Source organism: Sturnira hondurensis, unplaced genomic scaffold, assembly GCF_014824575.4.
Source record: "Sturnira hondurensis isolate 20B ecotype Veracruz unplaced genomic scaffold, ASM1482457v3 Scaffold0020184, whole genome shotgun sequence".
In the NCBI taxonomy this organism is placed as follows: Eukaryota; Metazoa; Chordata; class Mammalia; order Chiroptera; family Phyllostomidae; genus Sturnira; species Sturnira hondurensis.
Genome location: NW_028092815.1, coordinates 1 through 22,859, shown reverse-complemented (window position 1 = coordinate 22,859; position 22,859 = coordinate 1). Strand labels below are relative to the sequence as shown.

The window sequence follows — 22,859 nt, the reverse complement described above, 5'->3', positions numbered from 1 at the left end:
AATATGCCTTTTGAGATATTGATTTTTAAGCTGGTTATTTTTTAAAAGCAAAAGACTCAAGAGAAATCTGTGACCTTCCCCCCACCTGTCTAAGAGGAATTTGATAGAAGACCTGCTCCCAGAAAGGGGTGTCACCACAGGTAACTATACTTTAATACACTAGTGTGTGATAAAGGGGATCCCATCAAAGCCTACTTGGTCAAAGTGTGCTCTGTGTCCCACAGTTAAAGATGGCCTAGCCAGCATTCATTTATTCAACATGTGCTTCTCCTTATGCACGTGAGTCACCTTCCTGCACCCTGAAGTCCCCGTCGCAGGCCCCTCTTCTCCTCAGCTCCACACAACAGCTACAAACCTCCTCCACCCATCGTGTCCCCGCCTCATGCTCTTGTGAGAGCCCCACGCATGTCCGTCATGAGTTTGGAACCTTTTCTTCTTGTAATCTTCCTAATGCTAATTTTAATGTGAGCCCAGTCAGAAGCACTTAGAAGAGGGAAAAAATTTTGATGCCCACACCTTTGGCAGGGACTCTAGTCAGGAGAACACACCTCTCATTTACCCTGGAATGGGAAAGCCATAATAATGACAATATACTAAAGCTTCTCAAGCCATTGAATGGTACAAGCTGCTGTCACAGAAAACAGAATAGGAATAGAGGTAGAATAATCGCTGAATTCCGGCAGTTAAAGATTGGCTCACAAGGAGAGATCCCATAGAGATATCTCCATTGGCGGGGGATAGGGGGAGGTTTCCAACCTGTTAAAGCCTCCCCTAGCCTGGACAGGAAGGGCAAACAGGTCTTTCCTCCACAGTCCTCAGGGCTTGGACTTCCTAGGACACTGACATGCCGGCAATGGCACCGAAGAGTTGCCAACATTTCAGTTTGCTAAATTAAGGCATTCACACATAAAAGAAATGAGAGACGTAACTGTTATCTACCATCAGCACAATATCACTAAATAAAAGGGATTTTGAATCCCAACCACACGAAGAAAATGAAGTGAAAACAACAACCTGAAGAGAAAAGCAAAGCCCGCACGCCTGCGCTCATTGCAGCGCTACTCACCGCAGTCACCAGGCGGGGGGGCGGGGCGGGGGTCTGATTCTCACTGATGCATAAACAGATGGACAAAACCTGGTCTATACACATATTGAAAAATTGGCCTTTCAGAAAACAGTCTGGCACATGTTCAAACATGCACGAGTCTTAAAAGTTGTTACACTAAGTGAATAAGCCAGACACACTGAAGAAAATATTGTATGACTTCATATATACTCACCTGTAGTACCCAGAATAGTCAATTCATAGAGACAGAAAGTAGGAAAGTGGTTGCCAAGGTCTGGGAGGGAGAAGAGGGAGTTGGTGTTTAATGAGTACCGAGTTTCGGTGAGAGAGATAGAAAATTACGGAGATGGGTGGTGATGACCACAATGGTTGACTAACGATGTCAATGTTTTTCATGCCTCAGAACTGTTCACTTAACATAGTTAAAATAGTACCTTTTATGATATGTACATACTACTATGGCAATAAAAAGAAAAAATAAAGCAAGGTGTTTACATTGAATAAATTTAACTTTGAGAAAAACACATTTTATTATTTTTCTCCACTTTTTTTCCTACTGGCTGATGAAATCATAGCAAAAATCAACAACTGACTGCGTATTTGCTTGGGGAATTATACATCTATCTTCCCTGTTTCAGAATCCCCATTGGTCGCATGGTATTATAAAATAAGAAACTCCTTTCAGGGTATTTACTTCTCCCTGGAAATATAGCAAAAAGGAGGCCCAGGGGTGATACAAATATTTTTTGTGAAACGTTATTATTTACTGAGCTCTGCAGTAATCGCTAGGCTCAGTAGGTCTTGGGGGACTTGTGTATGCAGAGGAATTAAGTATTTTTAATGATGTTTTTAAGCTCGATAAGCTTCAAAGAAAAGTTACATATCACATCACCTTGCTTTTAAGATTGGGGATGCTAAACACCGTGATTTGCTTCAAGATCCAGAGGGTCCGTATTTGCAGATGAATTTCAATGTTTTGCTTCTAGCCAACCAAATAATCCAACCTCTGACACACAAATGTACACATCAGGCAGCAGAAGAGGCTCTCCTCTTTCTTACCTCTAACAAGAACCTGTGACAAGGACAACACGAGGGAGTCCTAGTAACGTCTATCTCTGCACAGGATCAAGACAGGTGCCCAGTTTCGTTTTTGGCGGTTGTGCCCTCTCTAATAACAGCTTTGTTGGTGATTAGCAGCAACGCTAACCATGTGTAATGTTTGGGCTTTTCCCAGGAACACTTGCCCTTTATTCTTTCTACTCAGTTATATCCTTTCTTTCCGTTTTATTCATTTGCCTTGCCACTTCTTTCTAATTTGGGTCACAGTTCCCTCCAGAAGTGATTCACAGGCTACATTCACCCAAATGTGGTATGGGGAGTATCACCAGGGTTTCCACATTACTCTGAAGCTTTTGTCTCCCTGAAGTGCTTCTGGTTGATGTATTTAGTGGTTTTCCTCATCATCTTCTACACCAGCCTAGACCAAGTACTGTCTAAGAAATAAAGACACAAGAGTAGATACAATCCTAGGTAGGGTATTAACTATTGGATAGAATATTAAAGATGAATTCCTACCTTTCACTAATCTTGAGTGAACATCCTCTGACCAGTGTGGGATAGATTGAGAATCCATTCAGCCTGCTTAGCCCTGCTTTGCTTTCCTCTGGCCTCAGAAGCACTTGGCAAAGGTGCTTTATCCTTTTTACCCTTTGGGATAAAGAAATTTCTATACTTCACTTCCTCAAAAAAAAATTCAACTCTTTCAATTCCTTTAAAAATTTCCAAATGGAGAGACACACATGTTTAAAAACGTAATCACCCCAAATGCTTACAATATTTTCACCACTCACATCACGCTGGAGGATCTAGGATGAGGAAGAAATGCACATGTCTCTCTGCTGCACAGCAAGGTAATGTGTTTCCATGGCTCCATATTGTGTTCCTTTCTATATTCAATCATATTTTTTAAAATGCACTAAATTTTGATTTGCATTTTTAGATGGTGAGCCTTTAAATGTACTGTTTTCATTGATTACAATAACCCTTTGAAGCAAGTACAATGTTATCATTCCCCCTTCACAGATTAGAACACCAGTGCTTATGTTACATGACTTCGAAAGACTTCGAGAGATGTTGCAAACTGGTCGGTAGAGAAGTGAGACGCTGAAAAAGCTGTCTTGGACACCCAGGCCTTTCCACTGGTTTGCTGAGTGTATGCAGTCTGTCCAGAAGGTATCCAGCCATGTGCTATGAAAAATAGGGACATTTATTAAAGAAGATACAAGAAACATTGTACATAGGGCAATGACACCTCAGTCCCATTCAAAGTAGGCACGTTGGGATCTCATGAAGTTCTCCTGATCACCATCAGCTGCCCTGAGGTATTTTCCTGAATCTCATTGATAGTCTGAAATCTCTTCCCTGTTAAAGATAATTTTAGTTTTGGGAAAAGGCAGAAGTTTCAGAGCACCAAATATGGGTTGTAGGACACTGAGTCACCTAGGTAATCTAGTGTTTTACCAAAAAACTCTGCATAAGATGTGATACATGAGCAGGTGCATTGTTGTAATGAAGTTGCTAATCACCAGTTGCCCACAGCTGTGGCCTTGTGAATCATTCCAATAGTTTCCCTGGAGGAATGTTCAAGCTTGACACAAAATTTGATGCAGACTCATTGCTCTATTCACTCAGTCATGTTGAATGTTACGGCCACATGTGCTCATTCAATAGCATCTATCATGCCCACTGACTAGTACAGCGGTCATCATTGTTCACACATGAACATTCCAGTCCATTCTCCTTGGCTGCAAGTTACATGAATGTCAGTCAGACAATTCTAATTATGTTAACAATGGCTGCACTTTTTCTGAACAGACCTTGGAAATCCTTCCCCCCTTCTTAATTAAGTTCATTTAGTGTTTTTTGTTATCAAATAAATATAAGAAGTACTGGGTTTAGAAAAACAAAAACATTTCTTTCTACCTGAACTATTTAAAGTCTTTAATGCACAAATCTTCACTACAGACTTCCAGAAGTATATGAAAATACTTACTTAGAAATGAAAACACATGTACTGGTTTTGTACTGAGTATTGTCAAAGAAATGTTGTTCTAAGCTATGAACATACAATGCCTCGGTGTGTCACTTTCCTTTCCTTTTATCCTTGCCTGAGGACATTCTCCCATTGCTTCTAGAGAGAGAGGATGGGGAGAGAACATCCATGCAAGAGAGAAGCACTGAGTGGCTGCCTCCTGTATGCACCTAGACTGGAGGTTGCAGGCACCCCAACAGAGGATTGAACCCACAACCTAGGTATGTGCCCTGACTGGAAATCAAACCTGCAGCCTTTTTTGGTTATGGGATGATGCTCCAACCAACCGAGTCACACTGGCCAGGCTTCAAGGTACCACTTTAGAGAATGTATGAAAACCTTTTTAACCAGGTGCCTCATTAGCATAGTAGGTAGCATGTCAGTCTCATAAAAACTCTTTTAACCAATATTGAAAATCTAGAAGCTATAAATTAAAAAGCTATGAATAGTCAGCTGTTTAAATATTTAAGAATCGAAAGCAAAGATACCATAAATAAAATCAATACCTAAGTAATAACTGAAGAAATATCACAGTGCAAAGGAGAGACAGAAGGTTAACTTTTTAATGGCAAAGAGCATCAACAGTTTAAAAGAAAACAGTGAAGAATACAATAGGCAATTGAAGAACAAATTAAGACAAATTACATACTAATGACTTATTATGAATACCCACCACACTGGGAAAAACAGATAACAAATATTGCTGGTGGGGCAGCAGGAAAATGGGTACTTATATCTTGCTACCAAAGTGTATAAGTTACAGTTTTTGGAAATCAAAGTTGCCTCCTTTATATTTAAAAAAATTATAAATTATTTAATCCATATATATCTCCCCTTGGGAATTATTCTATAAGAATAAAAAACTAATATGTGTATGTGTGTATTTTAAAAATAGCATTATACTTAATAGTGGCATTTTTAATCTAAAAAAGTTAATGGTTATCAATGAAATATAATATACCATGGTATATCTATACCACTGAGTATCATGTCACTATTGAAAATAATGAATCAGAGCTCCACATTTGTCTTGAAGGAATATTCTAAAGATGCTTTTAAAAGACAATAAATTATGTATAGTGTCATTTTACATTGCAAGCAAATGACAAATGTGTGTGTGTGTGAAATTATTTGAGCATGTAGAAAGTTAACTGAGAAAACTTAAAGGCTCCATAAATGGGGGAAGCAACAAACAGGAAAAAAGTCTAAATTAAAATAAAAATAGTACACAAATTATAGTTATTCACTTGTGTGTAGTTACAAACATGTTTGATATGTAACGATTTATAATTCTGGCATCTAAATAAAAAGAAATCTGAATAATTTTTAATCTAAATAATATTTAATTTTTTAAAAATCTTCATTAAAAGATGGCGGCTAGTGAAACTTCACAAAAAAATGTGACTAGTAATTTTCCTCACTCCCTCCAATAACCTCATTACCCTTGAGGGACGGCCACGAGCATCATGCATTTCTGCAACAAATGTGTATGGATTGTCCACAACAATTTAGGCAACAGGGGCACAACTGGGTACTTACTGTCCCTATCCTTGAAGAGCTTAAAGCCCAGTGTAGGGAGTTTTATGAGAAAACAGCTGTCACATATAGACTTCATGTTAAAATGAAGGTATATGGAATGTTTCGGGGACACAGCAAATGCCAATGATTTTAAAATGAGGTGCTGTTCAAGTTGAGCTAAGAAGGATGAAAGTGGTGCAGATGATATATAATCAAGAGAGAGAGAAGAAACATTTAATGGTGTGTAGGCATTAAAGCCTTCCAGTGTACTGAAATAATATGTAAACTCTTGTATAGATGAAGTATGGCATGTTTGAGTAGATGTATAGGGTCAAAGAACTGTGGACAAAAAGGGACCACATATTAAACTCGACAAGCTCAGGGGAGGCCTGCGTGGCAGCCTTACAAACTCAGAGACTGAAGTAACCACAAAGGGTGGTCTGAAAAAAAACTTTCTAACTAAAAGCAGGTCATGGTGGACAGTCATGTCCTAGGCTAGAGCCTTCCCTGACAAGTCAGCCTTGATCTTAACTGAGCCGGTCATCTTTTTGTGTCTATGACACACCTGTGGGATGTCAGATTCCCCTTTTCTGGACCCCCTCAAGCATGAGCACCCACTGGAGCAGGGACCACAGAGCTCCCAGCTGTCATTCTTACTGTGTTAATCATTGACTGTTAACTATCCTATACCCACCTGTGAAAAAGAAGTGTGTTTATTATTTTACTTTTTATTCAGTTCCAGAGACTTCCTCTTTGCTTTCTCCCACCTCCCTAATCCATTACCAACAGGCAGAATGGAACCCACTATACCTCCTCTTTCGATTGTAATGTATTAAACAAGGTGCCAAACTGCCATCCTCAGGAGAATTTTCTCAATCCCTTGTGCTTTTTGCTTCCTGGCAATTGTCTTCAGTTTGTTTCAAATAAACTCATAAAAATTCTTACCGGTTTTGGTGTTTCTTACATTGACAAAACAGAAGCTTGAAAGTTCAGGTGGGGCCTGACTGTTTATAAGTCTCAAGTGTCAGGTAAAGAATTTAGACTTTTTCACAAAGGCCACAAGGAACCACTGAGTGGTCCTAAATGGGAGAAAAGAATAACCAGAATGCCACCAAAATTTACATTCACCTAAAATGGCTCCAATTGGGAACCATTGCATCCTGCAAGAGGACAGACTGATTGGATTTCAGCACTTTGGGATGAAATGCAGGGTTCCATGCTCTTTGTTTCTTCAAACCCAGAAGCCAAACCACTGAGCCAATAACAGCATTCATCTCCAATGTCTTCAGAAGCACCTCTTCCTTTCACAGTATGGGGTGTTCCCTGGGGTTTGGGGGTCTCATAAGTAAAGGGAGAGTAGTTCACCCCTAGGGGTGAAGNACTGTTTATAGGTCTCAAGTGTCAGGTAAAGAATTTAGACTTTTTCACAAAGGCCACAAGGAACCACTGAGTGGTCCTAAATGAGAGAAAAGAATAACCAGAATGCCACCAAAATTTACATTCACCTAAAATGGCTCCAATTGGGAACCATTTCATCCTGCAAGAGGACAGACTGATTGGATTTCAGCACTTTGGGATGAAATGCAGGGTTCCACGCTCTTTGTTTCTTCAAACCCAGAAGCCAAACCACTGAGCCAATAACAGCATTCATCTCCAATGTCTTCAGAAGCACCTCTTCCTTTCACAGTATGGGGTGTTCCCTGGGGTTTGGGGGTCTCATAAGTAAAGGGAGAGTAGTTCACCCCTAGGGGTGAAGCCAGCCAGCATTTCAGTTAATGGTTGAGGTCTGAGAAGGTTCTCATTAGAAACTTTGTAGTGAGCTGACCCCTGAGTTAAAAGAAGTTGTACTTATCAGCAATTCTTACGGTGAACTCTTGGTCTTCCTCATTCTCTCCCAGTTGAGTGGAGAATGGGGGGTGTTATGAGTAATTCTGCTTCTGCAGTGTTGTTAACTATTGGAGGCATATTCATTGAGAGGATGATCATACATGCCTCACGCCCAATGCCATACCCAACCCCATGCCACCACCATTCCAGGTGGAAATGAGAGGCCACTGTCAGCAGCCCAGCTGTTATTCTCCTATTGTTTTCAGATGCTGTGGGGGATGCCTGCAGAGTGTGAGAAAACTGGAGAAATTGGAAGAGTAATTAGAATCTTAATGATTCTTTTCTTCTGTTTAACTATCAGCAAGCAGCTCTTGGCTGATAGAAATCTTTGCCACAAAAGGGGCTTTGATTTCCCTGGTTAGCGTTTCTTAACCAGACAAGGAACACTTGTGTGTACATGTGTGATGGAAATCCTGGGACCCACTTGGAGGAGGCTTGGGATGTTTTAGAAAGTGCCACTCTTCCCAGCCACCTCCCTTATGTAGTTCTGGTTTCATCTGGAAGGTGAAGATCCATTTTGATATATTTCTTACATAACGTTCCACAGAAATCACCAAAGAATGGTCACAGGAAATCATCTCACAGCCACCCTGTTCATTTTCGTGGGTTTGACTCAGCAGCCAGAGCTCCAACTGCCTCTCTTCCTCCTGTTCCTGGACATCTCTGTGGTGACAGGAATGGGGAACTTGGCCTTGGCCCTACTGATTGCTGTCAGCTCTCTGCTCCACACCCCATGTACTACTTCCTCAGCAGCTTGTCCTTCATCAATCTCTGCTACTCTTTGGTCATTACCCCCAAAATGCTAGTGAACTTTCTAGGGAGGAAGAAGAATATGATCCTTTATCTTGAGTGTATGACACAGCTCTTTTTCTTTATGGTCTTTGTGGTGTCTGAAGGTCACCTCCTGACTGTGATGACATATGACCACTATGCCGCCACCTGCAACCTGCTGCTCTACAGTGTGGTCACATCCTCTTGGGTCTGCTGCCTGGTTGCCTTTATCCTGGGCTTTCTCTCTGCCTTGTCCCATACCCATGCCATAATGAAACTGTCCTTCTGCAAGTCCCACCTCATCAGCCATTACTTCTGTGATATCCTTCCTCTCTTCAACCTTCCCTACTCCAGTACACACCTCAGTGAGCTTCTGCTTTTTGTCATTGTGGGGCTTAACACCTTGGTCCCCACCCTAGCTTTCTTCATTTCCTATGCCTTCATCTTCTCCAGCATCCTTCACATTGAGGCCTCAGAGGGCCAGTCCAAAGCTTTCAGAACTTGCAACCCTGATCTTGTGGCTGTGGGGGTCTTCTTTGTGTCTGTCACATTCGTGTATTTCAAGCCCCCTTCCAGTAACTCCCTAGAACAGGAGAAGGCCTCCTCAGCATTTTACACCAGAATGAGCCCCATGCTGAGCTCTCTAATATATAGTCTGAGGAGTAAGGATGTGAAGGAAGCACTGAGGAAGCTTTTGGTTAAGAAATGTTTTGCTGCTGGGAATTTATAGTCAAGAGAAATAAGTAGTTTTAATGAAAATATGTTTGTGTTCATAATGTCCTTCGCCGTTCAGCAGTCATACTAAAAGCATCAGGAGGAGAGCCACTCTGTCTCGTACTCTGCTACGCTCAGATAAAATAACTAGACCATGTAACAGAGCTTGGAAACTGTCAAAAGAACATTGCAAGGTGCCTAACCTATCTTTGTGCTGTTTTATGGATGGAATTGCTACTGACAGAGGGAAGCTGAGCAACTTCTGAGAAGATTGCTATTATGAGTAACAGTAATGACCATTTATATCATGCCTAAAAAGTTGGACACAAATTTATCTCTAGTACAAGTATAATAGGTGTGGAATGAGGTCCAGAACTTGGGGTGTTTTGGCTAGGGGTCTCTGCAAACTAGAGAAACCCCTCCCCCAGGAATATAGAGAAAAAATCCCAACGCCTCCATGACCTGGCAGGGGAAAGGGAAAGAACAGCAGGGCCATATCTAAAGAACTTGGCCAGTGTTTTAGTAATGTTAGGTAGCTGTGCCTGCCATGCTGGAAGCCAGGGAGATGGGCACGACTCTAACTCTTTGCTGTCACTGGAGGGGCTTGCTGTGCCTGTGAGAGAGGCTTGGAGGCAGCTCCTCTTGTTACAGAATGGACATGTCGGGGGTGGGAACAAGATACTGTTACTGAATGGACCCCGCTCTCTCCTAGGGTCCCTCTATACTAGGTTCATCTTACCCATTACCCTTAGGAATTATGGCTTTCAATGCCAGAGTCTTGTAAAAAGGAAAGGAACTATTTATTCAAAGGTTATACAGGTTTAGAGTAATGACTTAATGTCTCCTCTAAAATCCCAAAGTCCCTTAAACCACTCACAAACACACACAGTCTTTCTTTCCCTGCTTTGCCCAATCAGGCCAGTCAGAGATACTGTATTTCAGGAGAAAAATGAGAGTCCATGGCTCATCCAACCCACAATTTTTCCCAGTAATTGTGCGCAGCTGGCAGGCCTCTGCAGTTCTCAGCACCAACAGCTGTGTCTCTTTGATCTCCAGTTCTCCATCCAAACCCATGTGGTCCTTCCTCCTGGCCCCCCAGAGAGTCCTCTCACCCCTTTCCTTCCTGCAATGTGTCTCCTGCATTCTTCTAAATGGCTAAGAGAGGTATGGCTGCTACATCTTGCTTTCCTGCTTCCTAAGCCCCATGGTTAAGGGAGCCCCAAACCCACAGAGTTACAGAGTTAACCCCCAAAACCACATGTTTCTACACAAAACCAGTGGTTTGTACTACATGGCTGCCATGCATAGGTTTAAATCCTGGCAGGAATCTTCCTCTGCAATCCCATTTCTGACTTCTCCCACAATTGACTGTACTTGCCAGCACTCCCATATTTTTCCAGCCTTTCTGAGTTGCCATAGTAAGTCCAGGCAGTCATGGCCCCGTGATGTGGAGCAAACTGGCTCAAGCTCTCACACAGGTGCTCTGACCAGGGGAGCTGCTTCCCAGTTACATCATGGGTCAAAGTCACTCCCATCTCCCTGGCTCAAAGCATGGCCACAGCTACTTAACATATGTATGAAACTAACCAGCTGTTATAGATACATTAAATAGCCATTTTTGTGGTTATTTGCAAAACAGTTGATATGCAAAATAACTCTCAATGGCCCTGCTCCATGTGTTCCATCCCCCAGTCAGACTTGTGAGGGTGAGGACATCCTATATTTTCAATATTTCCTGGACATCCCAAGTTCTGGACCCTTTTACAAATCCCCCTTTGCTGGGGGGCCTGGCTACACCTTGTTATACTACATCATGGGTTCACACCTGCCAGGACTAACAGTGGCAGCTGAAAAAGGGAGAAGAGACCAGAGTACTGGCAGGTGTAACCCTTTTTGAAGGAGTAAGAAATGGGGTTACAGAGGAAGATCCATGCTGGTATTTAAACCCAAGCCTGGCAGCCATGCTAGGACTTAACCAGGCAGCTTGGAAAGGAGAAGCCTCTTGACCATGTAGCAGCAGTGTGTGGTCTTGGGCACATGGTTTGAAAGGATGTAGAAGGACCCCTGCCAGCTCACCATTAGAATGCGGTGTTGGGTTAAGAACAGGAGCCTAGCTGTGCACAGACTGGAAGAAGCTGGAATACTGATGGGAATCTTCCCAGCTGAGCTACAGACTTCTATTTCTTATCCTGAAAGGCATGCCTCTGTCTGGCCTGGTTTGGCAAGGGGAGGCAGGACTATGGGTTGGTGGGTATTTTTTGTTTCTAAAGGGTGTGGGATTTAATGGCCCCATTCCACCATTATTCTAAACCTATATAACTTCTGAATAAATAGTTCCTTTCCTTTTCATAAGACTCTGGCATTAGGAGTCATAGTTCTTATTGGTGGCAGGCAACACTGTAGAACCCAGAGCAACAGAGCCAGAGTGGTTCCCGAACACAAGGACCAGACATGTCAATACATACCTGAGCATTAACATGGATATGTCCAGGTGGACCTGCTGTAAGGAGAGGTCCTCACTAGGTATGCTTGAGATGACTAGAATGTCTCCTTTGAGAGTGCTCACTGTGTTCCTTAACATCCGTCTCTTCACGGACTTCCCTTGATCAATAGTTTAACTTGTGCCCTCATCAAAGTTCACTCTTTCAATATAGCCTTGAAAAAAGTGTTTCAAATTTAACTAGTCTCTGTGTCAAAAGCCAGCAACCTATGGCCTCTGGGGAATATCCTGCCTGCTGCATATTTGTGTAAATGAAATTTTATTGAAACAAGCTTTGTCCATTTGTTCAAGTATTTTCTAGGACTGTTTTTATGCCACCATAGCAGTGTGCAATATTTGTAAGAGGAATGATATAGTCCTCAAAACCTAAAATAATTACTATCTGGGCATTTAGAGAAAGTATTTGCTCATCTCTGGTCTATGGAATGGGGACAATATCACAGATTTTTATCAAGTAGAATTGCTTCCCAGATGCCTTTATTGAAGTAACATCTTTACAACTGCCATGGATACATGTTTAAAAATTACTTTAACAAACAGATGGGGAATTAAACAATCATCTTCACTCACAAGTAGACTAGTTATCTCCTGATGAAACAATCTGGCCCCCAGCAAGTTTCTTCAGGGCTCCTTTGACATCTTTGTTTCTCAGAGTGTAGATTGTGGGGTTTAACATGGAGGTGACCACATTGCCAAAGATCTGCACTGGGGTTACCAGCACCTCACTCAAAGATGGCTGGGTATAGATGAGGGCACGGTGCCCAAAAAACAATGTTACCACGGAGATGTGGGGAACACAGGTAGATGCTGCCTTGCATCTCCCTCCAGCAGATCGCATCTGGAGGATTGCAAGGATGATGCGGATGTAGGAGGCAAGGATGAGGAGGAAACATACCATGGGCACAGGCCAATGTTGGTGAAGCTCACTGTCTCAATAATCAAGATGTTACCGCAGGCCAACCTGACTACAGAAAAGATGTCACAGAAGAAATAGTTTACCTATTAGACCCACAATATGGTATTTGGAAGGTCAGTGTAGTAAGAACTGTGGCGTGAAAAAAGCTAGTGGGCCAGGTGCCAACAGCCAGCAGGGCACACACCCAGCAGTTCATGATGATGGTGTAATGCAGTGGGTGGCAGACGGCAGCAAATCGGTCATAAGCCATTACTGTGTAGAGCCAGCACTTAGCACTGCCTAGGAAGTGATAAAAAAAGACCTGGGACATGCAGCCACCCAAGGAGATGACTTGGTTCCTCAGCAGCAGGTTAGCCAACATCTTTGGGGTGCTCACAAAAGAGAAACTGATGTCTAACACAGAAAGGTTACAAAGAAAGAAGTACATGGGAGTGTGGAGGCTGGACTCAGACATGACAGCCAAAAAGATGAGTAGATTTCCTAGTAGAGTGCAGAAGTAGAAGATCAAGAAGACCAAAAAGAGCAGAGTTTCCTGACCCTCTGTGTGTGGAATGCCCAACAGGAGGAACTCTGTAACCAAAGAGTGATTCTTTATCTCCATAGAAGTTTGATTTTCATTCTGGAAAGGATAATAAAAAAGACAGTAAGTTAGTGACCCAATGCACCAAAAACCACTCCTTGTTACCAGTAGATTCATTTTTTTTAAATGACAATGACAAACTCTATTACTAAAAGGATAATGTTTGTTGTGACTCAGACTGCAGGAGCAGCAAGTGCCAAAGAAGAAGGTTGATCTCTGGGGTGAGGACTGCATGCAGACTACTTGACTGGTATATGGACAGGTATTATTTTACTATTATTAGATAGATAAGAGAAAATGACAAAGCGAGTAAAAGCACTGAGGATTGAAAAAGACAGGAAAAACAAAGAAAAAAAGGAAAACAAAATAGATGAAACAAATTTATTGATTATATCTTATTTTCATAATATTCTAGTTAAGCCTTAATAACATTCTATAAGATAGATAAAGTTTTCCATTTTTATAGGTAATGAAGAAATTATAATTTGAGGAAGTTAAAAAACATGCAACTTTTAACATGCAATGTATGGCAAAAGTAGGATGGAGACCCAAAGATTCCAAATTCACTGTAATATAATTAGAAAAGGAGAGAAAAAGAACTACAAAAATACAGATAAGACACATATTAATATATTCTCTAAACTGAAAGGACCTTAAAAACACAATGTACCTCAATTATTCATTTTTAATTTATATTTCTTCATAAGCTTTCCTTTTTATTTTATTAATTTTTATTGAATTTATTGGGGTGGCATTAGTTAATAAAATCATATAGGTTTCAAGTATACAATTCTATAACATGTCATCTGTATATTATGTTGGGTGTTGCCATTGAGTTCCTCCCTGACAATTCTTGTATTAACTCTATTCCTTTTGTCTACCAGTGTTCAACACTCCAGACAGTTACACAACAAGAAATGTTACCAATGCAATCCTCACTCTGTTTGTCAGTGCACTTAAGCATCTCATGAACCTTCAAATCAACTTCCAGAATACTGTAGTACAAAATTGAACTTTACAATACATAAAACTACAAAGAGGCTTTTCACACTGGTTTCTGCTATTGAGTACTGGAACCATTCTTTGTTTTATTTTGCTTCTACAAAAGCACAGATCCTTTCATATTTAGTTTATAGGTGTCCAGTTTCACAACTGCAGACTGAATTTTAGTATTCACCTATCACAGCAGCTTATCAAAGCATCTTTGTGAGTTTGGACTGTCATGCCATACATTCTGTATTCTTTCCAGTATGACCTTCCTCTAATCATGAAATCCCCTCCTGTTTGCCTTGAAGTTCATGCCAATATCAACACATAACAGTTTTTTACTAGGAGACATTGGTAAAACAACCTGTCTAAAATGGTAATAAATTATCCTTTACTAAAAGAGTTAGAGATATTATACATTGTTTTCCTGATCTGAGTAAAAAAGAAATGTTAGATTATCTTTTCTAATTATTTCAGTTTAACTAATTGAGTGGGAAGAATCTTATTTGGCATTGCACAAATGTACATACAAAATATTTTTGTACAAAAATATCCTGTGGATAAGGTCAGTCACTGAGAAAACACAAATGGCCTCCAGGTACATGAAAAGGTGTTTGACATCATTAATAGGTAAGGAAAACACAAATTGAAGCCACAATAAAAGACATCACTTCACAGCTATTAGAATCAGTAAACAAGAACTAGTAAGTGCCTAGCAAGGATAAAGAGAAAAGGGAATGTGTGCACTGTTGGGAATGAAATTTGGTATATCCACTGTTGAAAACAGTATGTAGGTTCCTCAAAAAATTAAAAACTAAACTACCATATGATTCAGCAATCCACTTCTGGGTATATATCTAAAGAGATAAAATATCCATATTTCAAAGAGATAGCTGCACCCTGATATTTATTGCAACATTTTTATAATAGCCAAGGTATACAAAGAATCTAAGTATCCATGGGTGGATGAATGGATTAAGAAAATGTGAGAGATTTTATATATTCATGAAAGAGAAAAAAAGAAAAAGGAAGTTCTGCCATTCACCATAACTTTAAAAAACATTAAGGGTATTATGCTAAGTGGTGTAGGTCAGAGAAAGACAAACACTACATAATCTTATTAATCTGTGAAATCTTTTCAAAATTCATCTCAAAGAAACAGAGTGAATCAGTGATCAGCAGGGCTGGGGTTGGGAAAGTAGGAGACAGGGTGATGCTGGTCAAAGGGTGCAAACTTCCAGTAATGTAAGTGCGTACTGGGGGGGGCTAATGTCCAGCAGAATGATTACATTCAATACTTTATTATATACATAAAATTGCAAAAACCCAAGATTTTAAATATTCTCACTTCATGCAAAAAAGATGACTATGTGAGGTGATAGATGAATTAACAATCTTATTGTGGTAATCAGTTTAAAATAAAGACATATCAAATTATCATGTTGTACACCTTAAAATTACATTAAGAAAATTGGAAGAAAAATCTCTAAACAAAGTAAATGCTAGGATTATATGATTTCAATGCTAAATTGTACCAAATATTGAAGGACAAGTTAATGCCTATTTTTGTCAAGTTCTTTTTAATATAATTGAAGAGGGAAAAACACTTCCAAACTCACCTATGGGAATAGCATTATCTTGATACCAAAGACACACACATACATACACATGCATGCAAACTACAGACCAATATCCTTGATGAACACAAACACAAAAATATTTAACAAAATACTAACAAATTTATTAGCACATTAAAATTATCACACAGTATGACCAAATGAGATTTATCTCTGGAATATGAGTGCTTCAACATATGAAAACCAAGTAACATACTACACCACATTAACAGAATAAAGGGAAAAAATCACATGATCATTTCATGTGATTTTGGTTTGGAAAAAGTATTTGACAGAATTCAATAGCCTTTCATGATAAAAAAAAAAACTTTCAACAAAATTGGAACAGAAGAAAAGTACTTTGGCATGTACTAAAAAAGGCATGTTATGGCCCTGGCTGGTGTAGCTCAGTGGATTGAGCGCGGACCTGCGAACCAGACGATTGCGGTTCGATTCCCAGTCAGGGCACATGCCTGGGTTGCAGGCCAGTTCCCTGTAGGCCAACTCCCAGTAGGGGATGCATGAAAGGCAACCATACATTGATGTTTCTCTCCCTCTCTCCTTCTCTTCCCCTCTAAAGATAAATAAATAAAATATTTTTTTTAAAAAAAGGCATGTTAAAAAGCCCGCAGCTAATTCCATACTCAATAGTCAAAAACTGACTTCAAGTCAAAAACTTAAAGTTTTTCTTTAAGATCAGGAAAAAGGCAAGAATGTCTAATTTTATCACTTTTAGCTAGAAAATTAGGAAAAAATAGAAAAAAAAGAAAAACAGCCAAATTGAGAAGAAATAACTAAAATTGTCCTGCTTGTAGGGGACATGATTATTTATGGAGAGAACACATCAATGACTTTACAAAACAAAACAAAAAAACTGTTAGAATTAATCAACAAATTCAGTAAAGTTGCAGGATTAAAAAAAACATACAAAAATCAGTTGCATTTTTAATGCACCAATACATTCTAAAAAGGAAATGAGGAAAACATTTTCATTTTTTTACAATAGCACCCAAAAGAATAAAATAGAAGCAAACTTAACTATGAAGAGGAAAGTTGTATACTGAAAACTATAAAATATTGATGAAAGAAATGAGAGATAGAAACAAATGGGAAGATATCATGTGTTCATGCATTAGAAGACTTAATATTGCTTAAATGTCCCTGTCAACCAAAGTTATCTGCAGATTCAATGCAATCTGAAGACTCAATGCAACATCAAAATCTCAACAGCATTATCTACAGGAATAAATAACAATTCTAAAATTCACATGGAAATACAACAGACCATGAATAGCCAAACCCATATTGAGAAAGTAAAACAAAGCATTGCAAGTCTTGATTTCAAAATATATTACAAAGCTACAGCAAGAAAAATAATATGGCACTGGCATAAAAACAGACATATAAAACAGCGGAGCAGAATACACAGCCCAGAAATAAATCCAAGCACATACATTCCACTGATTTTAGACAAAAATGTCAAGGACACAAAATGAAAAAGGGATAGTTTTTTCAACATATGGTGTTGGAAAAACTGTATCTCACTTGCAAAAACTATGAAACTGAACACCATCTTGAATCATAAGAATGTCAACTAAAAATGGATTGAAGACTTAAATGCAAGACCTGAAATTGTAAAATCTAGAAGAAAACTTAGGGGAATGCTTTACGATATTGGCCTTGACAAAGACTTCATGTCTACAACATCAGAAGTATATACAATACAAGCAAAATTAGAAAAATGGGACTACATCAAACTAAAAATAAGTTTCTTATTTACTTTTGCACAGCAAAAGTAACAATCAACAGAGTAAAAAGTCAACCTGTGGAATGGGAGAAAATATTTGTAAACCATATGTCCAATAAAGGGTTACTATTCAAAATATGTAAGAAATTCCTACAACTCAACAGCAAAAAAAACTAATAACCAGATTTTAACATGAGCTAAGATTTTGAACAGACATTTCTCCAATGAAAGCATACAAATGGCAATCAGGTATATATAAAAATGTTCAATACCAATTAGCATCAGGAAAATAGGACTCCAAACCACCATGATGTATCACCTGTCGAGACAGCTATTAATTATCTGAGACAGAGAGAGAGAGAGAGAGAGAAGTATTGGAAAGGCTGTGGAGAAATTTTAATCTTTTAAACTATTGGTGAAAATGCAAAATGATGCAGCTGCTATGGAAAACAGTATAAACATTGATCAAAAAATTAAAAATAGAAATACTATATGATTCAGGAGTCCCACTTTTGGGTATTTAGTCAAATAATAGAGAACTCTCATGTTTATCACAGTGCTGTTTGTGATATAGAAGATGTAGAAACCATCTAAATGTCCATCAACAGAATAGATGAAAAGAAAAGAAAGTGTTATACTTACAAATAAATTATTAACCTTAAAAGAGAAATTTTACCATATGCAATAACATGAAAGAATCTTGAGGGTGCTATGCTATGTGAAATATGACATTTACAGAAGGAAAAATACTGTCTAATTCTACTTAATAAAATATCTAAAATAATCAAATTCATGTAATTAAAGAGTGGAAAGTGTTTCCCAGGATCTGTGGAAAGAGCAAAATGAGAAATTGCTAATCGCAGGCCAAAGCATTTCATTTAGGCAAGATGAATATGTTCCAAAAATCTGATATACACAACATTGTACCTATAGTCAGCATGCAGTATTTCACACTTAAAATCCATTAAAGTGGTACATTTCAAGATAAATGTTTTACCTCAATAAACAAATTTGGAATAAAATATATTTCTAAAAACCAAAGCATTAATAACTCAACCTAAAAGGAAAACAAATACAAGTAAATGAATATTATATCATGTAATATGCATGAAATAGCTATAAAATCATTGACACTTGGGATTTTGAGAGTATTTACAAAAAAGGAAAGTATCTGAGATCTGTACTGTAAAAGGCCCTATATGAAGGTATACAACTTTTGGATTTTAATCAATGATGTAAAATTATGAGCTACATATTTGAGATAACTGACTGCCCATGTATAGGAAGTTTTACATGATGACTAAGAGCTAAAGAGACAAGATTATAATTAAAATCAATCATCTGGTCAACAAAGAAAGAAACTGTAAATTCACCTACACTTATGAAGTATGTTGAATGTTTTAGTAAATAGCAGAAACACTAGGTGGATGGTAATCCTGTTAAATGAGATATGAAATTAAGTGAATTGTTGAATGAAAATCTAGCCTTTTGAAGGTCAATTATAAGATTGCTTTTGTATCTGTTGATTGTGAGGAGCTTATCAACCAGCTAATTGGTGATATCTGAAGGGCTGTTGGGTGCATGACTCTGAAACCCCAGAGAAGTTCAGGGTTAGGCATGTAACAAAAAACAGAACATATAGAAGTAGGAGAGTACTGGAGGTAGAACATAAGGGCTGGGAGTGCTTGGGAGAAGTCTGAGTAGTTCCTAAGCCCTCTTCCAACTGTTCTTTCACCATTCCTCAGATTTTTCTGTAGCTCAGATGCACTGTTGAAATCAGTAAATTTAAATAAGTAAATAATGATAATAAATATTTAATTAGCACTCACTTTGAGCTGGAAGATGAGCCTTTATATACATTAACATATTTCGTCTTATTAACAGCCATTCATAGAGGACACTGTCATTATTCCCAATTTGCCAGACCACAAAGATTACCAGACAGTAATTTCTGGAGTCCCTCTCCCCCACCAAAATAGAGATCTGGTGAGATCTTGGGCTTAGCTTTAGTTCATGATTATAGTTTGTCTACTTTATGATATGATGATTTCTGAGTTTTTCAGAGTCTCAGACCAGGTTTCATGTTGGTGAAAAAGCAGTCTCTTGCAGTTGTGTGGCTGAGTTTCACAGGTGACTCAAAGACTTAACTGGATATAGAAAAAATTATTAGGATGAGTGTTCACTTCATGTACGATATAATATTGAAGTGAATGCCAGAAAATGACACATCAAGCAATGCTAGTCATTTGAATGATTCTCCATAAACAACCCTAAGTTTGTTAAGAAAGTGATGTTGAATTTCTTCTTTTCAGCAAGGACCAAAATCTCTGAGAACATTTATACTAGAGGACCCACAACAACCCAGGCACCCACATCTTGAGGATTCAATGGATGATCCTACAGGCACAGTGCCTTTACTGTAGACATGTCTTTATGGTTATCAGAAAAAAGAAGACCACAGAGCAGGGCCATATATTATAGCCAATGAAGAACAAATCTTAGATAATCAAATCTGGAGGGCTCCCAAAAGGTGATCTCAGTTTGTGCCTCAAGTACTATTTGCAGAGTTAAAGGTCAGGGGTCATAGATTCAGAATCAGAATTTAGGTACAAGGTAGGTTGCAGTGATTCTAAATCAATTTTGTCTGGTCTCTTAGCATTGGTGTTGACATTTTATGGAGAACACACACACACACACACACACACTATTTTCTAGGTAAATATTCAGTAGTATGATTGTGTTCCTAAAAGAATTCACAACCAACAAAATGGTGAATAATCCCTACTTAACAGAGTAAATTAGAAAAATGATACATGACATCTGTGATTGAACAGGTTAAAAATATATATTTTTATTTATTTTCAATAAACAAATAGTAAAAAATTGTAGAAAAATTAGAAATAGTAAAAAGTAGTAAAATATAGTAAAGAGAAATAGTAAAAACAGTAAAAAATTGTAGTCCACATAATATGAATGTTAAAAAATTTTTAAATAGAGTAAAGGGATGAAGCAGAAATGGCAGCAAGGAGATAGTGTGATGAGAAAAGGTAAAAGGAGAGAAAGCAAAGTGTGTAATGGAAGTGTATGCTTACCACTGTTATGTAAACAATGCTCTGATCCAAGTCAAATGCAGGCTTTTTCTCTTTTATTCTTCTGGTACCATTTATGAGTGCTTTTCTTATTAAGAAAAAAATTCTACAGACTGGCTTGGCCCTAGGCCTTAAAACTGTGGTGTTTCTTGCTATTCTTAGCTAGTCAGGCTCTGGGCAAATCAGCTCCCAACCATACCCCACTGATTCTCCAATACTTTCTGTAGGCTCTAAAGCCTCCACCAAGAGTGAGTATCAGAAGCTTAAACAGAGCAGGTATCACTAAGAAACCAGATTCCCCAGAGTCTGTTTTGAGTTTCTAAGGCTTAGAAGTAACATTATTATCTCACTAATTGGTTTGGAGAAACTATTTTTTAGAAGTGACAAATCTAATTGGTTCTTGTACATAAGATAAAACTTTTTCCCAGGACCATTCTGGAGGAGCTATCAGATACCCTGGAGAACATTCAACTTACTGTCTGAAAATCAAAGGGATAGTGCTACTTAATAAGTTCTTATTTCTGACCCTTTAACAAAACTCTCAGTGGTTGATTCTTCCCAAGCCAATTACAAAGTTTATAATTATTTTGAAGAGACACAGCATGATTTTTTTCAATTTAAATATTTTATTATTTATGCTATTACAGTTGTCCAAATTTTCTTCTTTTGTTCCCCTTCAACCAGCCTATTCCCCACTCCCACACTCAATCCCCACCCATTGTCCATATCTGTGGTTATTCATATATGTTCTTTGACTAAGCCCTTCACCTTTTTCCAGTTAGTCCCCACCTCCCCCCTTCCCTCTGGCAGCTGTTATTCAGTTCCATAATTCTATGCCTCTGGTTCTATTTTGCTCATTAGTTTATTTTGCTTATTAGATTTAACTTATAAGTAAGATCATATAGTATTTGTCTTTCACCAACTGGCTTATTTCACTTAGCATAATAGTCTCAAGTTCCTTCCATGCTGTCACAAAAGGTAAGAATTTCTTCTTTTTTACTGCTGCTTACTATTCCATTGTATAAATGTACATAGCTTTTTAATCCACTCATCTACTGATGGGCACTTAGGCTGTTTCTAAATCATGGCTATTGTAAATAGCACTGCTATGAACATGGGAGTGCATATGTTCTTTTCAATTGGTGTTTTGGGATTCTTAGGATATGTTCCCAACAATGGAGTTGCTGGATCAAGAGGCAGTTTCATTTTTAATTTTTTGAGAAAATTCCACATTGTTTTCCGCAGTGGCTGCACTGGTCTGCATTCCTATCAGCAGTGCATTAGGGTTCTCTTTTCTCCATATCCTTGCCAGTGCTTGTTTTTTGTTGATTTATTAATAATAGCCATTTAGGTAGGTATGAAATGATATTTCATGGTGGTTTTAATTTGCATCTCTCTGATGACTAGTGATGTTGAGCATTTTTTTATATGTCTGTGAGCCAACTGTATGTCCTCCTTAGAGAGGTGTCTATTCAGGTTCTTCATCCTTTTTTTAATTGAAACATTTGTCTTCCTGATATTGAGTTGTATTAAGTTCTTTATATATTTTGGGGATTTAACTCTTGCCTGATGTATCACTGGCAAATATGTTCTTCCATACACCTGGTCCCCTTTTCATTCTGATAATGATTTCTTTAGCTGTACGGAGGCTTTTTACTTTGGCATAGTCTCATGTTTATTTTTTTCCTCTGCTTCCCTTGCCCTAGGAGATACAAGGTCTGTACAGAAGGTATCCAGCCATCTAATAGAAAAAATAGAGACATTTATTGAAGAAAATACAAGAGGGACTTCCGCCAAGATAGAGGCATAGGTGGAAACACTGTGCCTTCTCCCTCAACCAAGTTTGAATACAACAAAGGTTTGGAGAACAAAGACACAGCCAAAGGACTGAAAATTGAATTATACGGAAGTCCGACTACATCTTAATCATTCAACGGGGACGGTAAGAGGGGCAGAGCTAGCAGCGAGCAGGGTCGGGCAGGACAGATCCCCAGACATAGGCGCGCAGGCAGCCCAGAACCAGTTGGGGTGCAGGGCAGACTGACTGCAGTCACACATTCGCGCACAGTGAGATGGACCACGCAGGCCCCAGGGGGCGAACCCAGTGGTGGACGGCTGACGGCGGTGGCACACTTGAGTGCAGTGGAACAAAATGCGTGGGCCTGGTGACAGTGGTGGCTGCAGTGCCGGTGGGAGCCACGGGGGCAGGCAGCAGGCGGCAGAGGGAAGCCATTGTCCCTCTTTGACCCCGCACCCACATACAAAGTCACAACCCAGGGACTTAGTTGCCCTGCTCCAGTGAACACTTTAGGGCTCCGATCCTGCTATGGAACAGGCATGAACAGCCCAAAAGATGGCACAAGAAGAACTCAAAGTC

At 39.0% G+C, this 22,859-nt stretch overlaps 2 protein-coding genes across 2 annotated transcripts; one reads left to right on the top strand and one right to left on the bottom strand.

Annotated features, from left to right (window-relative positions):
- Positions 1-8,122: 8,122 nt before the first annotated feature.
- Positions 8,123-9,063, top strand: LOC118975236 (olfactory receptor 8D1-like). Its single transcript, XM_037029071.1, is given in 2 exon segments — positions 8,123-8,288; positions 8,291-9,063. Coding segments are annotated over 2 exon segments (939 nt in total).
- A 3,061-nt stretch (positions 9,064-12,124) lies between these two features.
- LOC118975231 (olfactory receptor 958-like) lies at positions 12,125-13,064 on the bottom strand. The gene is given in 3 exon segments (XM_037029060.1): positions 12,125-12,450; positions 12,453-12,548; positions 12,551-13,064. Coding segments are annotated over 3 exon segments (936 nt in total).
- Between the last annotated feature and the right edge of the window lie 9,795 nt (positions 13,065-22,859).